Raw genomic sequence first — 24036 nt, 5'->3', positions numbered from 1 at the left:
CCGCGTCCACCTCGGCGCCCGCTTCCGGGGCCGCCCCGCGGCGGGACAACGCACGGGGCCGCCAGGGGGCGCTGCGGCGGGAGCCGGGGTGGGAGGGGCTCGGTGGGCGGGGCTAGATTGTGGGCGGGGTGGCGGTGCGCGGGGCTCGCTGCCCTGGGGGGCCGTGAGGGGAGGCCCCGCCCCTTTTCCGTGCAAGGGGCTCGCCGGAACGAAATTCCCTCGACTTTTTCTCGTTTTTCTCTCAGCCCAAAAGAGCTTTGGTGGGGGCAGTGGTTGGACGGATTTTTCTTCTAGCAGTGGTGGGAGAGAAGCTGAGGTGGTCAAATTGCAAAGAAAAAATCTCTGGAGAAAAAAAAATGGAGAAAAAAGATTCTCCGTCCCCAAGACACGGCAGGTAAAGAAACCGTGAAGGTGGTGGGAGCCAGGGGCTGGCTTCCTGTCAGAAAAACAGCCGAACAGGAGCAGGCTGAGGGCAGAAGCTTTAAAATTGTTAAACTTGGTGTTTCTGGGACGCCGAGTTAAAAGATTTATACTGGTAGTTTTTAAAGGTTTTCTTCCTTTTAAGAAATGCATTGGCTAAGAATATCTCAACAAAGAGTCACTCATACAAAGACAGAATACTATCTCACAGAAGCTGAAAAACCTTGTAAGCCTTGAGGACCAAACCTATAAGCACAGCAAGCTGGGAGAATCACAGAATCACAGAATTGTCTAGGTTGGAAGAGACCTGCAAGGTCACCTAGTCCAACCTCTGACCTAACACTAACAAGTCCTCCATTAACCCATATCACTAAGCTCTACATCTAAATGTCTTTCAAAGACCTCCAGGGATGGTGACTCAACCACTTCCCTGGGCAGTCCATTCCAATGCCTAACAACCCTTTCCGTAAAGAAGTTCTTCCTAATATCCAACCTAAACCACCCCTGGTGCAACTTTAGCCCATTCCCCCTCGTCCTGTCACCAGGCACGTGGGAGAATAGACCAACCCCCACCTCGCTACAGCCTCCTGTAATGTACCTATAGAGAGCGATAAGGTCACCTCTGAGCCTCCTCCAGGCTGAACAATCCCAGCTCCCTCAGCCGCTCCTCGTAAGACTTGTTCTCCAGACCCCTCACCAGCTTTGTTGCCCTTCGCTGGACTCTCCCGAGCACCTCCATGTCCTTCTTGTAGTGAGGGGCCCAAAACTGAACACAGTACTCAAAGTGTGGCCTCACCAGAGCTGAGTACAGGGGGACAATCACTTCCCTAGACCTGCTGGCCACACTGCTTCTTATACAAGCCAGGATGCTGTTGGCCTTCTTGGCCACCTGAGCACACTGCTGGCTCATATTCAGCCGACTATCAACCAACACTCCCAGGTCCTTCTCTGCCAGGCAGCTTTCCGACCACTCATCTCCCAGCCTGTAGCGCTGCTTGGGGTTGTTGTGCCCCAGGTGCAGGACCCAGCACTTGGCCTTGTTGAACTTCATACAGTTGGCCTCAGCCCATCGGTCCAGCCTATCCAGATCCTCCTGCAGAGCCTTCCTACCCTCGAGCAGGCCGACACATGCACCTAACTTGGTGTCATCTGCAAACTTACTGAGGGTGTACTTAATCCCCTCATCCAGATCATCGATAAAGATATTGAAGAGGACTGGCCCCAGTACTGAGCCCTGGGGGACTCCACTAGTGACCGGCCTCCAACTGGATTTGACTCCATTCACCACGACTCTTTGGGCCCAACTACCCAGCCAGTTTCTAACCCAACGAAGCATACGCCAGTCCAAGCCATGAGCAGCCAGTTTCTTGAGGAGAATGTTGTGGGAAACGGTGTCAAAAGACTTACTGAAATCAAGGTAGACCACATCCACAGCCTTCCCCTCATCCACCAAGTGCGTCACTTTGTCATAGAAGGAGATCAGGTTCGTCAAGCAGGACCTGCCTTTCATAAACCCATGCTGACTGGGCCTGATCGCCTGGTTGCCCTGCAAGTGCCGCGTGATGACACTCAAGATAATCTGCTCCATGAGCTTCCCTGGCACTGAGGTCAAACTAACAGGCCTATAGTTCCCCGGGTCTACCCTCCAGCCCTTCTTGTAGATGGGTGTCACGTTTGCTAGCCGCCAGTCGACTGGGACCTCCCCTGATAGCCAGGGCTGCCGATAAATGATGGAAAGCGGCTTGGCCAGCTCCTCCGCCAGTTCCCTCAGTACCCTCGGGTGGATCCCATCCGGCCCCATCGACTTGCGTACGTCCAAGTTCTGTAGCAGGTTGCCAACCATTTCCTTGTGGATTATGAGGGCCACATCCTGCTCCCCATCCCCTTCCACCAGCTCAGGGTACTGGGTATCCAGAGAACAACTGGTTTTGCCATTAAAGACTGAGGCAAAGAAGACATTAAGCATCTCAGCCTTTTCCTCATCTCTTGTAACTAAGTTTCCCCCCGCATCCAGTAAAGGACAGAGATTCTCCTTAGTCCTCCTTTTTGTGTTGATGTATTTATAAGAACATTTTTTGTTATCTTTAATGGCAGTAGCCAGACTGAGCTCCAGATGAGCTTTGGCTTTTCTAATTTTGTCCCTGCACAGCCTCGCAACATCCTTATAGTCCTCCTGAGTGGCCTGCCCTCTTTTCCAAAGATTATAAGCCCTCTTTTTTCTCCCAAGCTCAAGCCACAACTCTCTGTTCAGCCAGGCCGGTCTTCTTCCGCGCCGGCTTGTCTTTGGGCACGTGGGGACAGACCGCTCCTGAGCCATTAAGATTTCCTTCTTGAAGAGTGCCCAGCCTTCCTGGTCTCCTCTACCCTTCAGAACCACCTCCCAAGGGACTCTGCCAACCAGTGTCCTGAACAGCTCAAAGTCAGCCCTCCGGAAGTCCAAGACAGCGGTTTTACTGATCCCCTTCCTGACTTCGCCAAGAATAGAGAACTCTACCATTTTGTGGTCGCTCTGCCCAAGACAGCTCCCGAACACCACCTCTTCCACCAGTCCTTCTCTGTTTGTGAACAGAAGGTCAAGCGGGGCACCTCCCCTGGTAGGCTCACTAACCAGCTGCGTCAGGAAGCTATCTTCCACGCTCTCCAGAAACTGCCCAGACTGCTTTCTCTGGGCTGTGTTGTGCTTCCGGGATATGTCTGGGAAGTTGAAGTCCCCCACGAGAACAAGCGCTGACGACTTCGCAACTTCTGCCAGCTGCCTGTAGAACTCCTCATCCGTCTCCTCATCCTGGTTTGGCGGTCTATAACAGACCCCCACCAGGATGCTTGCCTTGTTGGCCTTCCTGCTGATCCTAACGCATAGGGACTCAACCTTATCATTCCCAACCTCAAGTTCCACAACATCAAAACACTCTCTAATATAGAGAACCACCACCCCTTCTGTGCTGCCTGTCCCTTCTGAAGAGCCTATAGCCAGATATTGCAGCACTCCAGTCATGAGAGTGGTCCCATCACGTTTCCGTGATGGCAACCAAGTCATAGCCTGCCTGCTGCACGATGGCTTCCAGCTCCTCTTGTTTGTTACCCATGCTGCGTGCATTAGTGTAGATGCACTTCAGTTGGGCCATTGCCTTCTCCCCCGGCCTTGTCATTGTTCCCCCTGGCACACCTCTAACAAGTCTTATTTCAGCCCCATCCCCCTTCTTACCTAGTTTAAAGCCCTCTCAATGAGCCCTGCCAGCTCCTGGGCTAGGATCCGTTTTCCCCTTAGAGATAGGGACCCGTCTGCGGCCATCAGGCCGGGTGCCAAGTAAAGCGCCCCATGGTCAAAAAAAACAAAATTTCTGTGTTGGCACCAGCCTCTGAGCCACGTGTTAATCAGGTGGGCTTTCCGTGTCCTCTCTGTACCCCTCCCTGCCACTGTAGGGATGGATGAAAACACCACCTGTACTCCCGCTCCATCCACTAACCGTTCCCGTCCCCTAAAGTCCCATTTGATAGCCTTCAGGCTTCTCTCTTCAATATTATCACTGCCAGCCTGGACTATCAAAAGCGGATAGTAGTCAGAGGGGCAAACCAGGTTGGGAAGCTTTCTGGTGACATCCCTGACCCTGGCTCCAGGGAGGCAGCAGACTTCCCTACGGGTAGGATGAGGCTGACAAATCAGACCCTCTGTTCCCTTGAGAAGGGAGTCACCTACAATGATTTCCCTTCTATCTTTCTTGGCGGAGGCAGTCTTGAGGCATGGAGTCGACTTCCTCACCCTAGTCCTCCTCCTGGGTAGACTTTCTACCTCCTCCTCACCCACCGGTCTCTCAAGCTCCAGGGCCTCAAATCTGTTATGTAAGGGCACCTGGGAAGGTGGGGCCGGTAGGGGGGGGCATTGCCTGCGAGGTTGAGCAGAGACCTGTCTCCATTCCTCCTCAACTCCTAGGTCCCCTCCCTCTTCCCGACAGCGACAGAACAGGGGGTCCACCCCCATTTGGGGTGTCTCACCCCGGTACCTCTCCTTCAGGCCTTGCAGGGATTTGCTCCACCAGTCTATCTCCCACTCACACTCCCTGATGGCCCTCAACCTCTCCACCTCCTCCTTGAGCTCTGCCACCAGGCGGACCAGGTCATCCACCTGCTCGCACCTCACACACAGTATCTCTGCCTCCCTCAGATGACAGCAACAGGCTCAGACACTCTCTGCATCCAGAGACCTGAACTGCCGCAGTTCTGGGTGGTTACAGACTTTCTAGAGAGAGCTCTCTGCCTAGTGTAGACCACTGCGGCCTAGCTAGTGGTAGACAGCCATTAGATGAGTTGTTCTTATGGGCAGGGCGCCCATATGATGGGCCGCCCTTCTGATGCGCCACGCCCTGTTCGCCGCGCACCTGGTCACTTGCGCTCCCTAGGGGCTGCTTTTGAACGTCAGGGTAGAGGGGCGTTGCTGGCTCCGCCTACACCTCATCAGCCTCCCTTGCGAGGGCTGCTGGGTCCTGGCGGCTCCCTCGGCTGCCTCGAGTGGCCTCGATGCTGGAAAAAAAGCCCTGCCTGCCTCGATCGCCCGCTCCGCTGCAGAACGCATCTGCCCCAGAGCAAATCGCCTCGGAGAAGCTGCAGGTAAAGGTGCTGGAGCTTGAACCAGTACTGTGATGTCCCCAGCCTGGCACTTAGCACCACTTTAAGGCCTGGAGTCCTAATCACCTGAGATGGGATACAAATAAACACTTTCTGTAGGATGACTTTTAGCATACAAGCCCTCAGGCTTCTGCATCATTAATTTCTCGTAGTGTTGATGATGATATTGAAATGAAGAGGACTATTCATAGTGCATACATATGTGCAAAATACGTGACTTACTGTCAGATGGTTAGAGATATTTCTAATGCCTTGCATAAAGATTCCCCAGTACTTCTTTACTTCTTTTCCAACATCTTTTGTTTCCTTTTAGGCTACAGAATCTTTAGCTTATCGTTTAGCATAACATGGGCTGAAGCAAAGAAAGCAAATTCACTAAAGTATGAGAATTTTACCATCTAGGCATCAACTTGGCAAGGTGAGGTTTTGTTGTTGTTAGTTTTTCTTCTGCTTTCATCTCCTTTCTGTTTTCATCAGCTAGATGAAAAACCTTGAAGTGTGGTTATAAAACAACTGTAAAAATAGCACTGAGAGGCTGCATTTGTTATTTTTCTAGGCTCTCTATCAACTGCCTTCACCACAGTAAAAAAGCACTCTAATTGCCATTCCTGTAAGTTCTCCTTGGCATCTGATAGGCAAGTGGTATTCTTCCTGGCTCATGAATCATTACTGGAAATACATAGTTCTAGAATAGAAAATGGGTTGATTCTGCAGGAGCCAAAATAGACTCCAAAATAGAAGAGCTTATGCTCTTCTCTGGATTGTCTCTGCACTGTGAAGAGGAGTGTGTAATAGTATATGATGTAAATGATGCCAAATGAAAACAGAGATGTAGTGAGAAACAAAGGCAGCACTTTCCCCCAGTCATTTTCTATGATGATTAAATATATTTTCTTGCAATTAGCAGAGATGATACGCTGTCATGTGTCATACAAGCTCCCCAGGGCACTAGTAAGGAGCACTGAGTCAAATGCACAAAAGCAGACCACGGCACTGCAGGTGCGCTCAGTGCCTGCCCACTGCAGGCACGCCTGTGAGTGCCTTGTCCCTGTGTATGGTCTTTGTTGCCTGACTGAACATGGAGCTGATTTGTGCCTGAAAATTTAGACTCGGCTTTCCTGGCATGCTTTCTCACCTACAGTTTCAAGAACTAGAGTGGCTACTGAAGTCTTACTCTCGTTCAGTAAGGGCAGGTTTTGAATTCCTTTCTCTCCGCCATCACTCCGAGCTCCTACAGAGTCCTCCATCGGTTCTTGTTAGAGAGGCTCAGCAAAGCTGGAAGTGATTTAGCCCCAGGGAAACAACAACCCGTATGGAATTAGGAAATAATATAGGAAAGATTTCACATTAATAGAAGCATTTATCATAGAAACATAGTTGTATGTAAAATGTTTTTACATACAACTTTTTTTACATACAACTTTTTTTACATACAACCATGCTTGAAAAGTTTTTGTCTAAAATATCACTGGTGCAGGCTCCAAGAATAGGAGCTATGCGATAGGTGAGGATTTGGGGGTTATCAGTGTATTACTGAAAGTTCTTTTCTCTGGATCTGTGGATCACTGGCAGATTAATTTTAAAAAGCAAGTCTGATATAACCTAGAACCTCCGATGTTATGATTATTTAATGTAAATGATATGAAAAGCGTTAAGTATTAAGTATAGTGGTTGCTAACATGGGAAAATAAAGGAATTGCAGTATTTTCTGGTGCTTATGGTACAAGTAATTATCACCCTCCTGGTTTATGTTTTTTCCCAGCTTATTATTATAATAATTTTATATACTAGTAAGAGACTGAACAGTTAACCTGTATTCTTGGTTTTCAGTTGTAAATGCATGGATCCTCTTAGTGCCTTCAAAGAGAGCTTTTGGCCAATATTTTTAGCAGCCTCAACACCACGTATTGTGGCGCTTTGAGATTTCTTGAGGTAGAATGTTTTCAGCTGACCCCTGCATGTCTGCAGTTATGGCTACAAGATGAAAAGGCCTTTTTTTGAAGAAAACTGCCGTTGTTTAGCTCCCCCTCAGGAAGCAGACCCTACAGTCCTGAAAAGCGCTCCCGCTGCAATCCCCTAGCCCTTCGGGGACTCCCTCACACCTCAAGGCGGCCCGGCCGGACTCCGGGGCGCCCACGCTGCCCAGGGGCGGCGGGAGTGGGGCGGAACGCGCATGCGCGGCCGGCCGCGGGCCTCCCCCGGCCCCTCCCTCTCTGCTGGGGCGGCTCCGGCCGGCTGCTGCCGCTTCAGCACCGCGCCGCTGGACAGCGCCCGGGGGCGGGGCGGGAGGCGGGGCCAGTCGGTGAGGGGCGGGGCCTGGCGGGGAGGGCACCGGAGCCCCCGGCAGCGGCCCCGGCCCCGAGCCGCGCTCGCCCTCCGCGGGCGCCGGGCAGGAGCAGCAGCAGCAGCACCAGCACCAGCATCAACAGCAGCAGCAGCAGCAGCAATAGCAGGAGCGGCAGCAGCAGCAGCAGCAGCAGCAGCAGCAGCAGCAGGATGTTCCTCAAGCTGGCCGTCGTGGTGCAGGTGCTGTCGCTGATGGCGAGCCGGGGGCACGGCTTCCCGAAGCCCGGGGGCAAAGGTAAGCCGCTCCGCTCAGCCGTCGTCCCCGAGCTGGGGGGAGTGTTTTGCAGGGGACGGGGAGAGGAAAGCCAAAACTTTCCTTCTGCTTGGCTACAGGCAGGTGGATCCTATAGACATGATATTCCTGGCGCAAGGCGGTGGGTGGCTGAAGTTGCGATCTGATACCGGATTCGGTATCTGGTACTCGGCTGCAAGTGGGGAGAGCGGTGCTGGCACTGGGAGAGGCTCCGAGTTTGGCGTTCTGTTCCAAGCTATGTTCCACCACTCTGCAGCAGCCTTCAGGCCTCTCTCGCTCTCTGTCTCCCCTGGTATTCTGGGTGTCACGGATTCTTAATCTCTGGGCTGTGCCAATCCGATTATTGCTATTTCAGTCAATCTCTTACGGGGTTTTCCACCCAATTCATCTATGAGTTTTCTCATCAGAAAGGGGTTACTGAGCATCTGTATTTCTGTTATGTCTTTTACAGAACCTCTCCCTCTGCCCCAAATAATCGTGCTTTGTTTAAATATTTGACATTTAAAATCTCCATTCTCCTAGGAAAACTGATTTTTTTTTTTTTACAAGAACTTGCAGTTAGCATCATATTTAAGACACCATGTTTTATGTGACAAAACTACAAATTAAGAAAAAATGTGTTGCCTCTTTGGAGTCACTTGCATCATGTAACTGAATATATGTGTGTGTATATTTTTAATTCTAGATAAAGCTATACACAACAGACAATTAAGTGTAGAAAGACCTTTGGAGGAACAGGTAGGTAAAATAAAAAAAATATTTTAGATTTTTTTTTGTTTGTATTTTCATAATATTTTCAGCATTCAAATGCAAGATACATGAATGTCCTGATGGCTTAACAAATGACATAAAAAAGATTCATCAGTAAAGCAAATACTGATGTTCTTTAGGTACAAAATAAAGTTTCAATAATTTTAAATAAATTCTTTATAGGGTTTTACTGTCCAAGATCCCCAAAGCAGGTCATCAGCTCTGGCAGCTGACATGTGTGGAACCCCTTTGTGTTGAGATACTAAGGGAGGGAGTAAAGTGAGAGCTTGGGCTGAAGAAGGGAAACATCACTGGTATTTGTCCTTAAATGAAAAGTCTATTACAGTCTTGTAATGTCTGATTCTGATCAGAGAATGTGGTGGTAATGATGGAAAGTGCCAAGAGTTTAAACATGTTCCAATTATTAAGGCAAACTTCACACTAAGAACAAAGATCAGGGATTAAGGCTTTTGCTGGTAATAATAAAGTAAGAGATAATACGTTTTTGTGTATTTATTCTTTCTGCCTCTGTTTGTTGTTGACATTGTTTTAATTTATTTTATTTTCATATATCAGATTGCTGAAGCTGAGGCAGACAAGAATAGGAAAATAGTTCCCACAGGTAAAACATCTCTTTCCTGGTTTTATAGTGTGTTGGTTTTTGTTTTTTGTTTTTTTTTTTTTTCATAATGGCATTCAAAGAGGTAAAAAATTTTATGTCATGTGATATATTTTCCAGAAAATAAGCCAGAGTTCAGGAATTATTCCTTTGCTGATGACTTGAATCTGCTAAAGTCAGTAGCAGAAAGAGAGAGGAATGAAAAAGAAAGGGAATCAATTAGAAGCTCTTTGTATGAACAGCAATTGGCCATTGATGATGCGGACTCCACCAAGAACCGCAGGGTCGTGGATGACTATGACTCTACTAAAAGTGGACTGGATTATAAATTCCAAGGTATTCTATGATCACCTTTAAGTAACACTTAGGTTAGACTTCTCTTGCAAACTGATTGTAATAATGGATATTGCATTCATTACTAAACATGAGCTGTATTTGTTCCTGCAGTGCAATTTCGGTTATTTCCAGTTGTAGAAGCTTGTCATATTGCAATTAGGTTTTGAAACACAATACAAAAGAATTGCTACTGTTGATAATTACACTCATCTTCCATAGAAGGAAAATCCAACTGTAATTTGCATCATGTTTTTTAGAGCTTTAGATTTGGTGGAAGAAAATGGGACATATTTTTAAATGAAAATGTGATTTATTCTGGTTTGAAAGGGAGAAGTACTTTTATAGAGAGATAAATCATATACATTTATTTCAAATGCTATGTCTGTTAGATAATTCTCCTTATCACATAGCTAAAAGAAAAGAAGTTACTGAAAGACAAAGAATACTTGCCTTTACTATAGGAGATGTTAATTGACTTGTAGTTTGAGTCCTCTGAGAGCTGAAAGAATTATTTAGCTCAGGATATTTTTAATTATATGAGAGTGTACTGATCACAGATCAAAGCTTACTCGTCGTATTCACATTCTCAGTGGTCACAATGATATTATTTAACAAAAGTAATGATTACATAATTAAAACTTAATTTGATGAAGTCCAGACAAGAATATAATATGCTGTTTGGTATGACATGTTTTATTCTAAGTAGCCATACAATGAAGGCAAATACCAGGAAGAGGTACATAAGCAGATATGTGAAAAATATTCTCTCATTCTTACAAAGTTTTCTATGAGCAATAGAGTATGTTCCTGACATTTGTATCTGCTCTTACAAAAGAGCCTGTTATAAAGACATTTTTCATCTGTAGAAAATGGACACGAAGAACGTTTCATTGGGACTGATGCATGCAAAGTGTGTATCAAAGTATGTTCCTAATGTGTATTTAAAAGTACAGCTTTGTTCTGAAGAGAAAAAGATACAGGCAAACATTTTTTTGCAAGATGTCTAATCCAAATGAGTTAGAACAGTTAGCGCACAGTTAAACTGTAATCCTTTTAGATGATCCAGATGGCCTTCATCAATTAGATGGCACTCCTTTGACTGCTGAAGGCATAGTTCAAAAAATTGCTACGAGAATCTACGAGGAAAATGATAGAGGAGTGTTTGACAAGATCGTTTCAAAACTTCTAAGTCTGGGGCTAGTAAGTATCTTGTTAATACTTCATTCAGCTGTGTTGTGGATTGGTTTAATGATCTTTTAGACAGTTTGGATGAACACTGTGTCCAGTGAATAATGCTGACTTGAAAGAAAATTAATGAGATTCAGGCTCTAGGCAAGCTTCTTGACTCCTTTCTGCACATTAGTTTAGGTCTGCAACAACATTGCTGCTATTGTGATAGCTTTGCAACAAAACATGCCAAACTGTAGAGTGTTCCTGATGTGGAGAAAACATTTGTGGATTGTGCTCCTCCATATAAGCCCTAATTTTTTCCTTTTAATTTCTCTTCTGATTCTCAAGTAGGTCTTTACTATTATCAATTAATTTTGGACATTTATGGAGAAAGGTCTGAGCTCATTCCTGGTCCACCTTCTAATTATAATAATCAGAGGACATATAATGATGCTGACTAGCTGAGGATACATTTCTCATTGTTGCTGAATTGTAACAAGATTGGGTTTTACTCTGTTCTCTGGATATCTCAATGGTTTTAGCTATTGCGATACGGAATCCTTATATTTTAGTATACTAGTCTTATCTTTTCTGCACTAGAATTTGCAATCAGCTATTGCATGCTGAATCCCACTGATTACAAAGGGAGGTGTGTGGGGACAGCTGCATAGTACACTTGTTATTCAAGTGACAGCTGTTACGAAGCAAAGAAAAAACATTTTGAAGATGCTGCAGAAAACTATTGGCGATTTTCCTCCCTATATTACTGTATTCTGTTGTAGTAGCTCATAGATATGTATGTTGTTGCAGAAAATGTGTGTGTATATATATATATACGTAGTTACACTGCACTTGTGGTTCCATCTTTCAAGCTGGACCCCATTGTGTTAAGCCCTACAGGGTTATATTTTCCTTTTGGCTACATTGGAGCGGGGGGCGGGTATGCACATATATTTGATGTGTGTTTGTATGTATTTTTTATGTGTCCATCTCTCTCCATGTATACACACACACAAAACAGTGAATATATCACCCCCAATTTGTCTATGCTCAGCTTTGAAGCGAACAGGTTTGAAGCAAACTGTTTAAAAAGCTCAGGTTTCATATTGGCATTCATTCTAAGAAAACCACAATATTCTATAAGTACTCTGCACAAATATTTTAACAGATCACAGAGAGCCAGGCCTATACCCTAGAAGATGAAGTGGCAGAGGTTTTACAACAGCTAATTGCAAATGAAGCAAAGGATCGTGAGAAGGAGTCTGAAGATTTTGATTACCCTCCAAGCACAGCAGACAGTGATACAAAGGAAAAGCAACAGGAAAAAATGGTAATTTCTTAGCTAATAATTTTGACTCATTCAGTAAACAGTACAAGTAGACTGCTTCGCTTTAGGGAATAATTAGTTCAATCTGGAAAGTAAAGATGTTCTAAAAGTAATTCCATAAGACAGAAAAATGAATAGTGTATTATGTTAAATTTTAAGCTAGATTCCAAACTGAAATAACTTTGAAAAAACAGTCTAGTTTTCACTTGGTAGATAGGAAAATGTTGGTGTAAGATGATAATACTATTTATTGCTCAATTATCTCTATCACCAAACGCAATGTGCTCATTGATTTATCTATTTTTATGTCTTTTGTGGAGACATCAAGCAAAACTGATCAGGATAGTTTCGCTAATGGGGAAATTGATGATACACTGGATAACACATGGTCATCATCCAATATCTTGGAAAGAAGAAATGAGCTGCCTTCTGAAGATAATTTTGAAGACCTGCAATACTTTCCAAACTTCTATGCACTATTAAAAAGTCTAAATTCAGGTGAGCTTATCATGGATGTACAGGAACATTTAGGGAAAAAGTAGAAAATTTTTTTTGTTTTCTTTGTTTTCTCCAACTCTCTTCCCCTCCATTCTCCACAGCTCCCCTAATTGCTTTAAAAATGTTCTCTAAGATGCATAGCATAAACTCATTTTATTTGTGAATATAACAAAAGGTTGGGAAGAATGTCACTCAGAACTGCAAACAGTGTGACCTCTGTTGCCCATCCAATCTTGGGCCACACGATTCAGGAATCCTGAATTCTTTGCATTGTTGATGGGCATGATGAAAAACTGGAAAATTGTTTTCTCCAGAGGCCTTTCCTGTAACGTCCTTTTCTTCTAAGCCAACAGAGATACGAGCAAGCCACAGTAGAATCCTCACAGTGATGCTACCAGTAAATGAGTCAGAGCCTCTCAGCCTTTTCACAAACCACAGGTTTGCTGTTTATTGCAGTGAAAGCTCTGCACATCTCTTCCTATTCCAGTGCTAGACATTACTGCCTTCCAATTAGTGAAAGCAAGATCGTGGCACCTCGCCACAGCCCCTTTGTCAGCATGCTCTGCCACACACCCACTCTTACTCTCTGCAGCCAGCATGTCTTCGGCACAGTCAGCAATAATCTATGCTGTGGATTCCTTGTCCTGCAGGAGCCTTAATCTGTTCTCAAACTTTCCCCATAAGTACTTGAGTGGAGAACCAGAATGAAAAACCTGATGGCATGTTTTGCTGAAATCCAGTCTAGAAACCTCATATTCTTCTTGTTGTTCTTTTAATTTTCCCTTGGTAGTTTTGAATGCTATTCTTTCTCCATTTTCTATTCACAAAGCAGAACAGCATATGGGGTTTAACAGGTAATCAAGCAAACAGAATCAGGTCCCACAAGGCACATCTCTGCCTTGTCTCCTGCTTTATCCTGTTCACCTGCCAACTTTTATCACGGTGGAGGAGAGGAGATTCAATTGCATTCTACAGATGTGTGTTAAATTGCAGAGAGCAATTTTAAAACCTATTCAGTAGCTCTCCAAAGGGGCTGGCCCTCTGCCAAGGCTGGGAGTATGTTTTTGACCATCCCTGTCTGCGAGTGCACCTGGCTCTGTTGGGTCCTGTGACAACCAGGGATGCAGGAAGAGCCTGTGTAACTCTGTGGTGGGAGAGTTTCATGCTGCTAATGCAGAAATAGCAGTAATAGTGCTCAGCAGATAAATGCAGTGGAAAAAGAAAGCTAAGAATCATTGCTCACAAAGATATTCAGCGATACATATGGACAAGAAACGTGGATTTTTATCATAAAAATCATTGTTTATGTCCTATTCTGGAGTCATGATCCTCCCAACCATGTAATATTATATTTTTTCCCAGTTCCTCAGTCATGGTCTTGTGCACTATAACAATCTCATTTGAGACACTTGCCAGTAAATCCAAAGGGTCTCTGAACCATCTTCATGTTAAAGAGCCAGATCAATCCACTGAGTAGTTCACTGACAAATAAAAGAAAAAAATTGTAGAAGACTGTGCCTATATCTGCTCGCTGCTTTTTGAACTTTGTCAAGTCACGTATCTCAGTGTGCTTAACTTTCCTACATGACAATTTTATTTCTATAACATAGAACTTCAAGACAAAAAGATGTAAAGAAGAAATAAACCCCAAAGTTTTAAAGTATATTCAGATGTACACTGCAGGAGCAGTTTAAAGGGGAACATAAATAGGATTTCTGTTTGGTAATCCAGCACAGCCTTCCTTTTAGTGTTTTTGTTTTGTTTTGTTTTGTTTTGTTTTGTTTTGTTTTGTTTTTAATGCATGAAGTTTCTGCAAACAGTTTGCAGAACTGAGTTTTCTGAATTGGCTGAAGTCTTTGACTACCTTTGCTTTATCCCCTCACACAGAGACAGAGATGAAAGAGAAAGAGACCTTGATAACCATAATGAAAACCCTGATTGATTTAGTGAAGATGATGGTTAAATATGGAACAATCACACCAGAAGAAGGAGTTTCCTATCTGGGTGAGAGTACATACTTTTTGCAACAGTATTGTTTATTAATGCTATGTTCTTACTCTACCAACAGTAATAATTATATCATCATCTCCTTTGCTCTTATGAGTCTTGTTTCAGACTTCACTCAAAATGTTAAAGCTGTACTTCTAAATGATTGATCATTCATTATAGCAATGTTGAAATCCATACTGCTTTAATATTTCCATGTAATGAGGGAAAGGTTATTTATCAGATATGCATTTAGAGGTTTATTCCACCTTCACACTTGTGAAACGCAATTGATTTTAATTGGTGTTATGTCAGAGGAAGGTTAGCATTTCACTCAGTTATATTCAGGTGGATCAGGTGCCTGAATTTCCAAAAGGAATCCAACACTTCAGCACCTCTAATGTGTAATCTGTAAATAGCTAGAATAGACAGGACCTAGTGCTGTGGACCAAATTTTACCAAGTAAAACTCTCTCCATCTATGGAAAGCATTACATGTGGGCACAGGAGTAGCTTTTGAAGCTGTCTTTCCTGGATCCATTTTAGAATCTGTGTAAAATTTTAAAATTGTATGTTTTTTGTAATTTTTTTTAATGTAATTAGAATTTGCAAAATTGTTACAATTTCCTGAAGAGGGATTTTGGAACAGCTGGGCTTGGTTTGTCTTTGTTTGGTTTTCTCACCAACCTCTCTTTCTGTCTTTTGCAAAATTTTATAGTAAATGTTGATAGCCTTTCTAGTTAAACAAGCAGAGCTACAGAAGAAGGGTACATCTGCATAAGCTCTCTACAACTCTTATTTTTCTAAAGTATTTCTGTTCTAGGCTAGCCTGATAATTTTTTGTTTACATCAGGGCAATTTCTCAGCTTAATAAATCAGCCTGTCACAGAGTTAGGACTGGCAACGATCTTTCATGACTTCTGTAGATTTGTTTGATATGAATGGTTGAAGGTATGTGATTGATGCTACTGTAACTGTATGGACTGATTACCAATTACTTGGCTGCAAAAAATCCAGGGACTCATGATTCACATTCAGTGCATGATTGTACCTCCCCTCTAAAGAATTCAATATATCTCTGACCAATATTGTCCCTTCATTTTCATTGAGAAGTCCTTGAGTTTTGGAAGATTTGGACATTTGATGCGATACCTGCCTGCATGTGTGTTTAAGGAAAGATTCACATAATTACATGGTTGATTACAAATGCTGTGATTTCAGTGTCATTCTACAAATTAAGATAACATGACTTGCGTAGATATTGTCCTCACTGACGGTGTTATGCGAAAACTTAATAGGTTAAATTCATCCCTGACGTAACGTTGCTCAGATAATGGAGTTACACTAGGGATGCATTTTTGCCTGCTAATATTCAGGGCATTTATTCACATTGGCTTTACTTTGAATAAATAAATACCGTTACTGTGGAAACAAATTGCTATGATGACACAGTACAGAAGGCAGGGATTAGGTTAAGAATTTGAGAGGTCTGATTTAGTCCAGACTTAAAGTAAGGCTACCGATGTAGCCAGACTCTGCCTTGCAAATTAGTGATTTATGGAGAGGTAGATTTTGTACTCCATCAAAGCAACTTACTGTAGTGGAAAAAGCTTTCTCATAGGTCTCACGTTGCTTCTGTGGTGTTCTTTTTTTAGACTTGCTGTTGAGAAACGACTGTAAAACTGACCTTCATTTATTGAGTTAATATTCTCAAATATTCAAGATCAGCAAACAAAGGAGAAACTTAGCTTCTTGCAGCATCCATAACCATGGCAGCAGTTTTATTGCCACCCTTATTCAACTAAAAGTTACAATATAATATACCCAGTACTACATGAATAGGTACAGTGTTGCTCAATGCAGTCTAGGCTATGGGAATGACGCACTGCTGTGTTCATTTGCAGCAGATGAAGGAATTAGAATAAATTTCTGTCAGAGAGAAGAAATAATTACAAAAAAAAGGCAGCTTTTAATTGTTCCTTCAGTCCAGAATTAGTGAGCAGATCCCATGCTACTTGGCAGAAATTACCTGCTGGGTCTGGGCAAATGGAAGTATACCCTTTTTCTGTTTTATTACAGTAGGAAACTACATAAATTACTTTTCATCACTCTGTGGGTGAAGCCATGCGTAAGCTATGTCCCTGAATTATATATTCAAAATAATAAATCATTTACTGAATCAATTCACAAGCTTTTGTGCCTCTCACACAGAGACAGTAAATTGGAATTCATATACCAGTAACAGCTGGCTTGGGATTTGGAAACCACAGCATTATGTCATCATCATTGTATCCTACTCCAGGGGAAAATATCTTGCTGCTGCAGTGAATGATGTTGTTAGGTTTAGCTTTAAGTTACAAAAGATCTAGCTGCAGTGTGGTGCAAGAAAAACACACAAGCATCCACATACAAATGCAAGGGAAAGGAAGTTCATGTTTTAATACACATATTCAGTATTATGTAGGACATATTTAAAAGCTTTTCATATGCTAAATAAAATCTGTAACACAAAACACAGAAAGCAAAAAAGCAATTTATCCAGTAAAAGTACTGCCTGTCTTTTTACAGTATGCATTCAGAAGGTACAGCTCTGGAAGCATTAAAGAGAGGCTGTAACAAACCGATACAAGATGTGCATTCAGTCAAAAAGCATCATATTTGATAATTACCCTGCTGATGGAGGACTGCTGCTATCTTCTATCACTTTTAGCTATGGATGATGTATTTTGACGTACTGGGAGCAAATTCTTCAGTGGAATAAAAGCCCCATGATACATTTCTAGACTGTTCAGAGGCTTTCAGAAATCCTTCTAGAAAGCCTTTCTGCCCTCTAAAGACTGAAAGTTGCTTTAAAATCTCTTTTTGCAATGAAAAGAATGGACAAATGGTGGTACAGAAGTCATAAGGTAATCAGTCATAGGACATGGGACCACAGCTGCACAAGTGGCTTGTGAATTAGATCCAACTGCGCTATCAATTTATTCACCTATGGGCTGCTTCTCAGGATCCAGAAAATGCTACCCAAATAGCTGAGCTCTTCTTGCTTTTCCCAGCCTGCTAGATGAACAGGCTGTTATCACTGCACAGGTTGAGCATTGGGAGGGAATTAGGACAGTTATTGAAACAATGATTGCTGTTGGCAAGGGTGCAGTGACAGAGTGGACTGAAAGAGCTGGAATCTCTCCACATAATGACCGGCAGAAAGCAGCAAGAAGCTTTCAAAGAAGTTGTGACCGATTCAGCATAAATTATTTCATTATTCATGGCAGTCATACTGTTTCTGTTTCATAAATAGCTGATGCTGAATTTCCCATGCAGAACTGAAAAGGACTATATCCTTCATGGTGCTGAGTGCCTTGAGGGAACAGGAAATGCTGTTCGAGCCATAGTAAAACTCACTTTGATATCAGCAGAGCAGAATAAGGAATGCATTGCAAACATCCTTACGCTGTTTGAATATTACTTTGTGATTAATATTGCACTTGCCTTCATTTTCCTTTTCTGTCTGATGAGTAGTGTCATGGTGAAGCTTCACTCTTACAGCTTCTCTGTCAGAACCATCAATCATAGGGCAGGTTAAGTGTTAAGGAAACGCTTCATCTAAACTGCATAGCAAAGAGGATTTTTTTGTGTGCTGAGTGAGTTTTCCTGAACGTCAGTCTGTTTTCTAGCCAATTTTAAAATGAAAGCATATCAGTCCACTACCATCCTAGTAAAAGCTCTGTTTATAGTAAATGCATAAAGAAAACTAATTTTGTAATACACTGATGTTAATAATATTGTTGTCAGCTTAGAAGCAGAAACAAATGGTTTCTGCCAGTTTCTTCAAATACATTTGTAAATCATCTCCCACTAGTAAGACCAAAATAACAAGTGATTTTTAGAACTATTCGAGGAAATATTTGTAATTAGACACTAGTGGACCAAAACAAAAACAGAGCTTTCAGAAATGACAAACAAATTCTTAAGAGGCACCAATGGGTATGCCTGAATTCTCTTACACAGCACAGTGATTATATTCTGCTACATTACTCTGCTTACAAGAGTAGGTTTGTAGCAAAGTTATCCATTGCCACCCCAAGCAAATGAAAGTTGTATTATCCAATGAACTGTTACCCTAGAAACGCAAATCAGTTATGTGAACATTGTATTCTTGTGTGTTCTCATTTATTGACTAGTGCACGTAGCACCAAATTTTGCCATCAGTACTTCTTTATCTTACGTGTATGTATAAGTTTCACCTTGATACTGTATATAATGCATATTTTATTACATCTTATGATTGAGGTTGGCTGGGGTTTTTTCAGTTTCTAAATCAGAGCTTCTATGTCTTCCACAACTGAATGATATTGTTAAAGAGAAAGGCAAAGAAGTGGGAAGAAAATTAAGTTTAAGCATTCTGGAGATTTGTTCTCTCTGAGGGGGATCCCACTTTTCACCTCCTTGTAGGAGAGCATTTAGCTTAGTGTAGCCAGTGTACAACACATGGCCCTCAGCAGAGTGGTTTGGGAGCAAAGCCCCCTTAAATTAGGAGGGAAAATAGAGAGATTGCTCCAGCTCATCAGTATGCAGTGTTTGAGTCACAGCCGCCTCCTTCCCTAGACCAAACCAAAGCCACCTCTCATCCACCTCCCTTTGGCTCTGACTCACTGTCAGAATCCACTCTCTCCCCCGCGGCTGAGTAGGAGATTGTGTTGGTTAGAAATGGACACGAACAGATGTCTCTATTTACCTCTTCTACCCCCTTGTCATTTGTTTCCATGGGCAATTCAAAAGGAGACTACAAACTGCAGGATGCACTAGCGCTAGGGAGATGGTCCCTTGGTGAGCTATCGCCTAGGTATACACACAGTCATTACTTTGGTCCTTTTTTAAATGTTACTGTTGCGGCATTGTTTTACTTTCGTATTCTCTTTGAGCCAGACTGAGGCTGCATGACAAAATTCTAGGGGAAGCAGAAGAAGCGCTAAGTCCCCTGTGCTGCTTTTACCATGCCCCTCTCTGCTAAGGAATATGGACTAGCTGTTCAGTCTCACATTCATACTTGGTACCCTTCACAGCTCCACCTCTGATGAAGGCAGAGAGCTGCAATTTCTCCAGTGTAGGCCAGTGCATACTAGACACAATCTGGCCTTTTCCTAGGAGACAGGAGGATTCATTCGAATACTGTGACTAATCCCTAAAGTTCTCGTCAGCACAGATGCTCCAGGCCAAAGGTCTGATCCTGATATTTGTTTAGATACGCAAGAACAGGCACTGAGTCAAGAGTATGAGGCAAAGAGCAGATCACAGCACCGACTGGCATCATCTCTCCCCTACTCACTGTCTCCAAAAGCAAATGCTGCCTGATACAGACTGTGTGATTTCAAAAGGGGTCAGGGAAGGTGTGGCTAATCCAGTGCCAGAGGCTGCAAGTGGTATATAGACAGCAGCATGAGGAATTTTTGTTCTTTCCTTCATTTTGAGCTGAAAGGTGAAGTGCACTGACTATTTCGTACAGGAAACCATTCAGGCATACTTTCTTTTTCTTTTTTTTAAATGTCCTTTTTCTCAAAGACCTCTTTGTTTATACCATTGGTTTTCTTCATCAGCATTAAAATCTTTAATCAATTTTAATCAAATTCTTTAATCAAATCTATCTGAATTTCCCTTTGGTGATTTTCCTTCTCCAGTATTACTTTATCATATGACTGATGCACACAGCTACCGGTGGGAGTTATTTAATTTTAGGCAGCTCTATTTTTTCTGAGATTTGCTTTGTATCTGATGAACTAAGGTGACACAGATGGCAGTACACTGCTTTAAGAAACTACACTGTTCTTAGGAAAATCAAGGACTCTCATACATCTGAACAGTAGAAATTAGGAGCATCTCAGATTAGGGCAGTGGGCCAAATACTGAGGAGCAGCAGTGATGATGTGAAGGGTATGTGAACAGTTAAATACAAGATGAATTTGCATGGCGGTGAGATGAAAGAGTGTGGAAAGAGTGTGCCAAGGTCTAGCAAGTCTAGCAAGTGTGCTGACCACAGACCACAGACCACAGACCCTGTTTCAGCTTTAAAGCTTTTCTTTCAGTAGCTTCATCCCATGCCTCATCCATTTCTGTCACATGGTACTCTGTGTTTGCACAAACACATGAATGTTTTTCTGCCCTCACCATTTTGATCATCTTCTATTTTCCCCCATTCGTACTCTCACTACGTAGTTAAAAAAATGGGTAGCGATGATATCAAAAGTCTACTAACCTCAGAGTAATTGAAAAGCAGAACCACCACTCACTACGGCGAGTCATTATGGGCATCACTTAAGGGTGACAGCTTATGTGAGAACATAGTATTTCCAGTATCCATAGGATCTAATTTTTTTCAGCTACCTTTCTGAGGGAGATTCAGTAGTTTTAGTATTATTGTTTGTTTCTCCCACCACATTACATGGCTATCAAATCATGTGTAGAGGTCTGTAAACTAAAAAGAATATATTACAGTTAATTCCTTTGCTTAATTGCTATCTAACCTTTAAATTTGCAGCTAGTTCTTGCAAATATTTTGCCTCTTCTTCCATTTCCCTTCACTGCCTCCTCTATGCTTTCCAGCTGGATAGTTTGTGAGAAATCTGTTTCCTGGTGGTGTCTCTGTTGACAAATAAGGATATTGCCCAAATCCTGAAAATCTAGGTTTTGCATCCTACCAAATGGTTTGTGCTTCTAAAGAAAAGAGGGCAACATTTTCCTTTTTTTTTCTCACTGTATTTAATATCTACATTTATAAAAATACTTTCCTAATTTAGTACCTCTCTGATGACAGCTGAGCACTTAGATCATAAGCTATGATTTGAGATGATGATGTGGGTGTCAGGTGAAGAGGGTGTCACTGAACTTTCAAAACTAAACTCCATCCCACTCCTGCAGTAGAGGCGTCTGCATGCTGCTTTAATCCCAAACCTTTTTATGCTTATAAAGTACATTTTATCAAAATACTAAAAAATGTGTGTGTAGGCTTTGTGGCAACCTCAGAATGGGAAAGGTGTTAGGAAAAGATGGTACCACACAGCTCTAGGAGACCCGGAGTAATACAAAGGAAATGCCTCTAGAATATTGAAAGGATAAATCCGAGAAACAGACTGTGAGGCAGGGAATTAAATAAAGACAATTAAGGAGATTTGGCCAGAGCTTTGCTCACCTCAAAACATACGTATCTAATTTTGTTTTACTTTTTCAATTGCCTTTCATCTGATTGCCAAGTGATACTGCTGCTGTTTTATTTCAAATCACTCTGACCATCTTCCTGTAACCCATTTACAAGTGATGCCACTACCTGGGGTTTGTCACCTGACACATCGTTTCTCACGGCAGCATTAGGCTTCAGACACACCATCATGACAAATCAGTCAAAAGGGGGGATTCAAAATGAAAATGCCATATCTTGACAGGTAAGGCAGTAAGTTGGAAAGGAACAGGAGATTTGCAGGGCAAATTTGTAAGGTTCAATGTATGAACATTTTTACCCTTGCCGTGTTTCTTAGCAATTCTTTAAGGAGCCATCATGGTATTTTATTTACGTGCTTTTTCTAGCATTTTACATGACTTATGGGTATAGTTTAAAAGGATTATTTAAGCTGACAAAGATCATAATTAATAAAGGAATATCCAGGACAAGTGAGTTCAGACTACATTGTAGAAAGCACCCATTTATGATTTGGTTGGGTTTCCTTTCAAAAGAATTGTGGATTTTGTTCCCATTTGCTGTAAATTCATTTGGGGGGGGGGGTCATCTGAAAGTCTACTTCTCTGATGCTTAGAAACCTCATTCTAATTAAATTTAGTCAGGGCCATTTGGTGCCATTTGCTTTTGTGTCAACATTATCATCCACACTCAACACCTCATTTCCCACTTCGATGTTTACCCCTTTCCGTGTTTATGGAGGGCAATTTTATCTTCTATCAGCCTTCATTTTGTCAGGCTAACAAGGCAAGCTTTGCTCTTTTCTGATAAATACACTCCTCATTTCTCTTATCATTCTGACAGATTTCCTTCAGTTTAATAATTTTTTTCTTAATTAGGGGTCATCACATTCAAAATGTGACATCAGTATTTGGTACACTAGCATTAAGATTTCCATGATTCTACCAGAAATACCTCACTGACACCTGCTAGGATTATATATTCTCTATAGCTACCTCTCACTCATACCTCACTGTCATCTTTGATAACTGAAATGCTGTATCTGGAGCTTTTTCCTCATTTGATTCTCCTAGATCGTAAGTTACAGCAGAGCCGTTTTCTTAGATTCACTATTATTATGTGACCTGAATGTCCTTTGAAACATCCATCGCTGGTCACAGCTGAAGAAAATATACTGATCAGATGAACCACGGGCCTCACCCAGAACAGCAGCTTCTCATATTTCTGACTAGTAATGAGAAAGATTAAGATAGGAGGTAACTAAAGGTCGAAGTCTGCTTTTCTCTACAATGGCGAAAATCAACAGGATATTGACAGTTCTTGTTCCCTCATGTAAGCTAAAAAGACAATTTGCCCAAAGAATTAGGCAGGTGTGCTAGTCCTGACAGAACAGTCACAAATGAACACTGATATGTCCTGGGTTTTGTCACAGATGAAAAAAGGCCTTGCAAATTCTCTAGGATCACCTACTGCAGGAGACAGAAGAACCCTGGGAGATTTACTAGCAGTCATCAGCAAAAAGCTATTCATCTGAAGCTGCTGTACTGCGTGAACTCATTAAGTAAACTCATTTTTTAGCTGTGCTTAAGACTGATTTTGGCTACCGTGATGGTCCTTTTTCCTCCCTTAATAAACAGCCTTTCTAGCAGGCCTTTCTGCAGAAGTTTAATGACGTGAAATCTCAGCATCAGTCAATTTGACAAGGATAGAATGTGAAACTGCCTCCTGGGCACAATACAATTATGCAGATAAAAAAGTCTTTGCAGGACAATTTCCAAGAGTCCAGGAAACACCATGAATCTATCTATGGAGAAGGGTCCTTGTCAGGGTTCCATTACCAATTCCATTAAATACTCAAATGGTAATACTCAGAAACTAGTACATTAGTTTCTGCCTCTATAATAAGAACAAAGTCATTTAATTTGTAATATTTTTTTCACATAATATCTTTTTCCATGGATTTAAAGGGTGTAACCACAGTACATTCTCACAGAGTAAAGATAAGCATTCTGCTTTTATGTGCTTCAGATTTTCGGATACCCAACTTGAAAAACTTCAGTTTCATAAGTGCTGGGAATTTGCATTTTCAGATGCAGTCAACAGGATCTATCGTTGTGCAGTGCCTGTAGAAATTGGGCCTAGGGCCTCTGAATGCCTACCCAAAATAGGAGCCCTCTTGAAAAATGAATGCTTCAGTGAGTCATTTGAGATCAAAGAGGAAGTTAGAAAGTGAGGCAAGGCAGAAACCAGATCTTCTGACTCCTGGTGTCTGGTTCTAATGATTAGATTATACTGCTCCTCAGAAAGCCAGCCGCCAGAGGAGTGACCTATTTTACCAACGTAGGTCACTTCCATTAGCTCGGTAGTTATTATTCTGTTGTTTTAATTAGTGCCATTTCAAATAAGTGGCCAGCTCCGTGGAAAGGTTATTGCCTTTCTGAACTTTTACTCTGTAAAAAATATGTTGCTAGGGAAACGATACCAGAAAAGTAATCAATTCTTGTTAGACCTCCAAATCCTACATTC

At 42.4% G+C, this 24036-nt stretch overlaps 1 protein-coding gene across 2 annotated transcripts in view; it reads left to right on the top strand.

Moving 5' to 3' along the window:
• Nucleotides 1-7344: 7344 nt before the first annotated feature.
• Nucleotides 7345-24036, top strand: part of SCG3 (secretogranin III) — a 29254-nt gene continuing 12562 nt past the window's right edge. The window contains exons 1-8 of one of the 2 annotated variants that reach the window (XM_048060137.2): nt 7345-7624; nt 8328-8380; nt 8969-9014; nt 9132-9347; nt 10405-10547; nt 11686-11847; nt 12165-12342; nt 14230-14346. In XM_048060137.2, the coding sequence (XP_047916094.2) occupies nt 7540-7624; nt 8328-8380; nt 8969-9014; nt 9132-9347; nt 10405-10547; nt 11686-11847; nt 12165-12342; nt 14230-14346 (1000 nt within the window). In that variant the 5' untranslated portion in view covers nt 7345-7539. The remainder of the gene's footprint in view (nt 7625-8327; nt 8381-8968; nt 9015-9131; nt 9348-10404; nt 10548-11685; nt 11848-12164; nt 12343-14229; nt 14347-24036) is intronic. The other variant, XM_013177237.3, reaches the window with a different exon arrangement.

Source organism: Anser cygnoides, chromosome 11 (genome assembly GCF_040182565.1).
Source record: "Anser cygnoides isolate HZ-2024a breed goose chromosome 11, Taihu_goose_T2T_genome, whole genome shotgun sequence".
In the NCBI taxonomy this organism is placed as follows: Eukaryota; Metazoa; Chordata; class Aves; order Anseriformes; family Anatidae; genus Anser; species Anser cygnoides.
This window is presented reverse-complemented; position numbering and strand designations above follow the sequence as displayed.